Here is a 7,552-nt window from a genome sequence, read left to right as displayed (position 1 = left end):
TGTTAATGGGACTGGTGGGTTAAATGGTAATTGTAAGTTTAACTTTACAAGAAACTATAGAACAGTTTTCCAGAGTGGGTGAATGATTTTGTATCCACATCCACAATATATGAGGGTTACGATTGCTCCATATCCCTGTCAGCACATGATATTCTCAGCGCCCCCCTTTTTCTTAAGATATTGAAATGGTTTCTCACTATGGCTTTAATTTGCCTTTCCCTAATGACTAATGATGCTGAACATCTTTACATGTGTTTATTTGCCATCTATGTATCTTATGTGGTAAAGTACCTGCTTAAATTGTTTAGCCATTTTAAAAGTTGAGTCATTTTCTTATTATTGAGTTTTGAGAGGGCAGTCTTTATATATTCTGGGTATAAGTCCTTTATAAGTTGTGTGATTTGTGAATCTTTTCTCCCAGTCTGTGGCTTGTCTTTGCATTCTCTTAACAGTGTACTTTAAAGAGCAGAAGCTCTCTCCTGCTCTCATGACCACGTCCACATTCCTACAGTCCAGCCTCCCTCTGCCTCTTTCTCTCTCATAAGAACACTGAGATTACATGGAGGGACCGCCCGGATACTCCAGAGCCATTTTCCATCTCAAGATCCTTAACTTCGTTCCATGTGTAAAGTATCTTTTCCCACATAATAGAATTTCATGGGTCACAAGGATTAGACTCAGGGTACCTTTGGGGTAGTACTCTAACAAAGTATGGTAAGAACTTCAGAATGTTCTGTTTTCATATAAAGAAAGCTTTGAAAACTGTCCTGTTCCTGTCCTGTGTACCTGATTGTGATAAAGTGTTGTCCCCACAATTGTACCTCCTCACACTCCCCAGTCTTGTGGGACGGTCCCATTGCTTCTCACACCCCCTTAGACATTTATTTGCATGGTTAGCTGTCTTTCCCCCAATCTGGTTGGAGGATGGTGACATTGGAATGAAAATGGGGCTGGGGGTCAGTGCACTTGTTGCTTGTACAGGAGCACTTCCTCTGGAGGTACAGCAAGCTCAGGTCAGATCTGGACTCTCTAAGAGGCAGACTTTCCAGGTTCTAAGCCACTCCTGGGACTGAAGCTAACACATGCTCATCGTGTCTTCCAAGGATTCAGTTATTTCATGTATGAAAGACAAAACTTCAAAATTTCTACAAGGTAATACGATTACACGTTCATGGATAATGTATGAATATTTCTGACAGACAAATTAGTGACATGTCCAATAATCCAGCCATCAGTATTCTTAAAGCAGATGTCTATTCTTTGATTGAAGACTTTTTAAAATATATTTAGTGGGCAAAATTGTTCCAGTTGTACACAACCAAATCGTCATTCCGCTGTATTGTCTTAACATTATATATTATATATATATTATATATATGTCTTAACATATATATATATATTATATAAGACAACATTATATATTGTCTTAAATATGATATATATCATGAACCAAAATAAATAAATTAATTAATTAAATAAAATGAGCAGAAGTTTTTAATTTTGGTGAATTCCAAATGTATCAAATTTCTTCTTTTATGGATCTTGCTTTTGGTGTCAGAGCTAGGAAACTTTTGTATAACTTGAGGTCCTAAAGAATTTCCCCTATATTTTCTTCAAGAAGTTTTATCATTTTAGGGACTTCCCTGGTGGTCCAGTGATTAAGACTCTGTTCTCCCAATTCAAGGGGCCTGGGTTCAATTCCTGGTCGGGAACTAAGATCCCATGTACCACAACTAAGCCCACATGCCTCAACTACTGAGCCCGGCGTGCTCTAGAGTGTGCATGCCGCAACTAGAGAAGCCGGTGCGCCACAGCGAAGACCCAGCGCAGCCAAAATAAATAAATAATAATAAATAAATTTTTTAAAAAGTAAGTTTTATAATTTTAGATTTTATATTTAAGTCTATGATCCATTTTTTTAATTGAAGTATAGTTGATTTACAATGTTGTGTTAGTTTTTGGTGTACAACAAAGTGATTCAGTTATACATATATACAAATATATATATTCTCTCTTTTCTTTTTCTTTTCTATACATTCTTTTTCAGATTCTTTTTCACTATAGTTCATTACAAGATATTGAATATAGTTCCCTGTGCAACAGCAGGTCTTTGTTGTTTACCTATTTTATATATAGTACTGTGTATATTTTAATCCCAAACTCCTAATTTATCCCCCCTCCTTCCCCTTTGGTAAACATAAGATTGCTTTCTATGTCTGTGAGTCTGCTTCTGTTTTGTAAGTAAGTTCATTTGTATCACTTTTTTAGATTCCACGTATGTGGTATCAAATGATAGTTGTGTTTGTCTGACTTACTTCACTTAGAATGATAGTCTCTAGGTCCATCCATATTGCTGCAAATGGCATTATTTCATTCTTTCTTATGGCTGAGTAATATTCCATTGTATATGTATATACCACATCTTTTTCATTCATCTGTCAATGGACACTTAGGTTGCTTACATGTCTTGGTGATTGTGAATAGTGCTGCTATGAACATTGGGGTGCATGTATCTTTTTCGAATTATAGGTTTTGTCTTTTCTGGATACATGCCCAGGAGTGGGGTTGCTGGATCATATGGCAACTCTATTTTTAGGGGTTTTTTTTGTTTTTTTGGGGGGAGCACTGCGGTGGGTCTTCATTTTTGCACGCGGGCTTTCTTTAGTTGCGGCGAGTGGGGGCTACTCTTCATTGCAGTGCACGGGCTTCTCATTGCGATGGCTTCTCTTGTTTTTGTTTTTTAAAGAGATTTTTAAAAATTTATTTATTTTATTTTTGGCTGTGTTGAGTCTTCATTGCTGCGCGTGGGCTTTAGTTGCGGTGAATGGGGGCTACTCTTCATTGTGGTGTGCGGGCTTCTTATTGTGGTGGCTTTTCTTGTTGCAGAGCACGAGCTCTAGGAGCACAGGCTTCAGTAGTTGTGGCACGTGGGCTCAGTAATTGTGGCGCACGGACTTAGTTGCTCCGCGGCCTGAGAGATCTTCCCGGACCAGGGCTGGAACCCGTGTCCCCTGCATTGGCAGGCAGATCCTTAACCCCTGCGCCACTAGGGAAGTCCCACGATGGCTTCTCTTGTTGCGGAGCACGGGCTCTAGGCACGCGGGGTTCAGTAGTTTTGGCACTCGGGCTTCAGCAGTTGTGGTTTGCAGGGTCTAGAGCGCAAGCTCAGTAGTTGTGGCTCACGGGCTTAGTTGCTCCACAGCATGTGGGATCTTCCCGGACCAGGACTGGAACCCATTTCTCCTGCATTTGTAGGCAGATTCTTAACCACTGTGCAACCCAGGAAGCCCTATTTTTAGTTTTTTAAGGAATCTCTCCATACTGTTCTCCATAGTGGCTGCACCAATTTATATTCCCACCAACAGTGTAGGAGGGTTCCCTTTTCTCCACACCCTCTCCAGCATTTATTATTTGTAGGTCTTTTGATGATGGCCATTCTGACTGGTGTGAGGTGATACCTCACTGCAGTTTTGATTTGCTTGTCTGTAATAATTAGCGACGTTGAGCATATGATCCTTTTTTAAAAACCAAGCTGCCTCTTCCCACCGCCCTCTGTCTGGATGGGTTACTAAATTCCTATTAGGTCTGGTCCTGCCCCAGGTCTTCCCAGACCTGGGGACTGGTCCTGAGTGTGCCACACTAGGGTAGAGGCGGGAGGCCATGGCAGGGAGAGAAGCCAGTGTGGGCCCTGCCCCGGCCAGACTTAATCACGCTGGACACTGAGCTGGGTCAGGATGATGGCAGAGCAGAGCTCTAAGACCAGAAGAGAGCTTGCGGCTGACTGAGACTGAGTCACTAGGCTCCGCCCCAAGGCAGGGTGTTGGGGTCAGGGCTCAGAGTGACTTCTCTCTGCCTGCGCTCCCTCCTGGCCTCCAAGTGTGGGAGGATTCCAGAGGAGATGCAGCCCCTGTGGTCCCAAGACCTGGAGCAAGAAATCCCAAGGAGAGGATGCAGAGAAGAGAGGGGGTAGAGAGAGAAGGATGGGAGGTAACGGAGGGGAAAGTTGGGACAGAAGAGGCAAGGAAGGGATGAAGAGGGATAAGGAGAGAAGCAAGAGGAACAAGAGGTCAGGGGGTGGACAGGGGAAAAGAAACCAGTGAGGGGAAAGGGGATAAAGGGGTGGATGGGATAGAGGGGACAAAGAGGGACAGAGGGCCATAGAAAAGGATCTGCCAAATGCTAGCAGACTTCTACCCTGAAGCTGCATTGTCAAGGCTGGAAGGTCCTAATGTGAGTGTGTGTGTGTGTGTGTGTGTGTGTGTGTGTGTGTGTGTACATGTGCCTGTCTATGGTCCAGTCAGCTGGATCTGCATTTCCCTGGGTGTGTCTGTGCTTCCCAATGTGTATCTCAGGGTCTGTATCTCTGACTGTGGGCAAAGATCACCGGGCATGTCCCAAACAATTTTTTTCTTGTCTGTTTGTCTGGCTGTGTGTGTGGTTGGTGTGGCTGTTTTTGGGGGGGAGGGGTATGTACCTAGGGTTTCCGTGGGCTCTGTCTCTCATGCTGGCTGAGTGGCCCGAATGGGGATGCTTAGTCTCCTCCTGGACCGACAGTACCTGGCCCCCCTCTCTGCTGGGTCTGGGGTGATGTCCCCTCCACACGGGCACATAAAGCACAGCCTTGGATGAGATAGGCTGGGAATTCCTGAAGCTGTTTGTGCCTCAGCTTCCCAGGATGTAAACGGGGACGAGAACTGTGGTCACCCTTGGTGCATCCCCTTGCCTCTCTCTCTCACTCTTCTCTCCGTGACTCTCAATGTTTCTCTCTCTCTCTCCATCGTTCTGCTGTCCCTCTGTCTCTTGCTATCTTGTCCACCCATGTGTTTCCCCAACTCTGCCTTTATTTCCATCCCTCTGCCAGATCCCCAACCCAGCCTCTCCGCGGCCTGGACAGTGGCCCTTCCCCTCCCCGCCCGCAGGTCGCCCTGTCAGTAGTTCTATCTAGAATCGTGCTGGCCCAAGATCGCTTCCCGACAGGATCTGTCCCTTTTCTGGGGTGGATCTGCTCACGACTTAGGGTCCGGGAACTGGTCCCCCACCCTCCTGTCCTCTCCCCTCTCCACCCCCAGAGACGGAGACGCACGCTAGCCAATGCCTTTAAGATCGTTTATTTTTCGTGCTGCGAGGGCGGGGGGTGGGGTGGGGGCGCCTCAGTAGACGCCGGGCTGGGCGGGCTCAGCGGGCTCCGGCGCCCCCGCCAGCTGCACCAGCCGCAGCAGCAAGGCCCCGCTCGGCCCGTCCAGCAGGGTCGCGTTGCTCAGGTCGCTCGCCCGGGCGCGTCGAGGGAAGCTGGCGCCCTCCCGGCACTCGGGCTCCGTCACGCAGCTCTCTGCGGGCAGCATGGGCTGAGCGCGCGGCGCGGGGGCGCAGCAAGCTGCCCAGGCCCCGCCCCCACCAGACCCAGGTTGGCCCGGCCCCCGCCCCGGCCAGGACCCAGCGCCACCCCCCCGCCCCCCGCCGCCCAGGCCGCTCACCGTCGTTGCAGCAGATGCCGGCGGCGGCGCAGCGGCCCCCGCTCCCGCACGGCTTCTGGCCCGACTGGCAGGGCGACGGCAGGTAGTTCTCCTCCTGGCAGCGCAGCGCCTCGGCCGTGCCCACGAGGCAACCCAGCTCGTCCCCGCAGCAGATGCTGGGCCCGAAGCAGCGGCCTTTGCCCCCGGGGCCGCAGGGGAGACACTGGCGGGAGGGCGGGGGTGAGCCGGGGGCGGGGAGGGGCCCGGGCCCGGGAGGGAGAGCCTGCGGGGCGGGGGGCTGAGCCGGGTGGGACAGGGCAGAGGAGCGCCGGAGGTTCGGGGGTCTCCCTGGCGCTCTTTGGCCCCCAGAAGCGGTCGAAGGAGGGGACTCAAAAGCTACTCGGCTGCCTTGGTTTTCAGGTGACTAAGGAACAGCTCTCAGTGACAGCCCTCAGCATCCTCCCCCTTCGTTGAGGGAGGGGTCCCTCATGGGCTGCATGGGAGAGACCTTCCTTCTCACCTTTGGGGCCTCCTGGTGTGCACCCCTCTCTCAGCTGCCCACTACCCTCCCCTTAATGCAGACCTTCCTCCTCTGCCCGCGTTGCTCCAATTCCATCTCTAGCATGCACCCCCTCTCCACACCCACCCCACCCCGTGCAGGGAGGGCCCCTGCCCCGCTCCAGAATACACTCAGGCCCTTCTTCACATGTCCTGTTCCCTCTCTGGCCTTACCCTGCCCCTCAAGCCAGTGGGCCTCACTTGGGCCCTGACCTCTGCTCACTCACCTATGGACTGACCCTGTGGGTGGCAGGGACATGAGCCCTAGAGGAGGGCATGAGGCACCTAGGTGACTCCAGCTTCCAAAGCTGCCAAGCAGAGGGAGGGGTTGTTTGTGGGGGCTGTCCACCTACCCACCCTAGTTTGTTCAGCAGCTCAAAACTGGCCACCTGTGGCCTTGACAGAATTGAGCATGGTTATTGGATTTCCTTTAGCTCTGCTGAAGGTGGAATAAGAGGGAATCACTGGACATGCAGCATGAAAGAATTGGGCTAGGTACCCAGCAGAACTTCCTTACAGGATACTTGGGTGGCACCTCCCACTCAGGCAAGCTCAGGGCAATGGCCAGCTTCTGGGGGGTGGGGGGCTGGGGCCCATGGCTAGGAGAGGCCAGGAGTTGAACAGGGAAGGCCTCAAGTGCTGGAGAAGACAGAGCCTCCGAAGCTCCAGCTAGTCCTGGAGGAGAGGCCGCCATGGGCACAGAGGAGGTCTTGCCATCCAGTTCTCCCTGATCCAGCACAGAGTCCAGTTACTGGGGAAACCTCTCTTTCCTGCATCCCTTCTCTGGATGGAGACAATGTTCAGGAAGTCCTACGGCCCGTCCTAGCCCGCCCGACAGCCTGGTCCCCTCTGTTTGCCCATGCCAAGCCTCCCTTCTTCTGTTGGGCACTTCCCCTAAAGCCTGCCTCTCCCACGACTTCCCTTCCTAGCCCCTGCACTGTGATGCCATCCCTGGGCCTCTGCCCCGGCCCAGTAACCCTGAGATGGGCCACAGTCATACCTGTCTCAGCTCCAGGTCGGACATGGCCCTCTTGCCGCCCCTTGGGCAGTTCTGGAAGTAGCAAGCGGAGGTGAAGGCCAGCAGGCCGAGGAAGCAGGCAGGCAGTGTGGCGTCGGGCATCCTGGCACAGGTGGGCACAGTCTGCAGTGCTGCTCTGTGGACTGTGCTGTGCTGCCTTCGCTGGCTGCCTATTTATGTCTGCAGGTGTTCCCTCTGAGGTGACGTGGCCACCACCCCCCTCCCCAGTGGCTCCCCAGGAGCCCATGGCCGCCAGGTCCCAGTCGTCAGCAGTGATTCAGGCATCTGGGGACGCACGTGGGCCTGTGCAGGGGATGATGGGGGAGGGGTGCCAGCCTCTGGGCTGTCATTGGCAGCGGTGTGGCTGCGGTGTGACAGGAGCTGCTGTGACTGTAATTGTGACTCTCTGGACTCAGGGAGAGACAGACGTGTCGGGGGGGCGGTCACCTGGAGACTGTCTCCAAGCTTTCTGGTGCCCAGAAGAGGCTGGGGGTCAACAGGCCCTGTCCCCCAACACAGACCC

General features: G+C 51.6%; 1 protein-coding gene across 1 annotated transcript; it reads right to left on the bottom strand.

Annotated features, from left to right (window-relative positions):
* Positions 1-5,150: 5,150 nt before the first annotated feature.
* On the bottom strand, positions 5,151-7,131 carry AVP (arginine vasopressin; the record flags this gene model as incomplete). Its single annotated transcript, XM_082856671.1, has 3 exons — positions 5,151-5,329; positions 5,475-5,676; positions 7,012-7,131. The coding sequence occupies 3 exons, from the start codon at positions 7,129-7,131 to the stop codon at positions 5,151-5,153; spliced, it is 501 nt and encodes a 166-aa protein (XP_082712797.1).
* Between the last annotated feature and the right edge of the window lie 421 nt (positions 7,132-7,552).

Source organism: Leucopleurus acutus, assembly GCF_964270905.1.
Source record: "Leucopleurus acutus genome assembly, chromosome: 16".
Taxonomy (NCBI): Eukaryota; Metazoa; Chordata; class Mammalia; order Artiodactyla; family Delphinidae; genus Leucopleurus; species Leucopleurus acutus.
The sequence above is the reverse complement of the archived record's forward strand: the minus strand, read 5'-3'. Positions and strand labels throughout refer to the sequence as shown.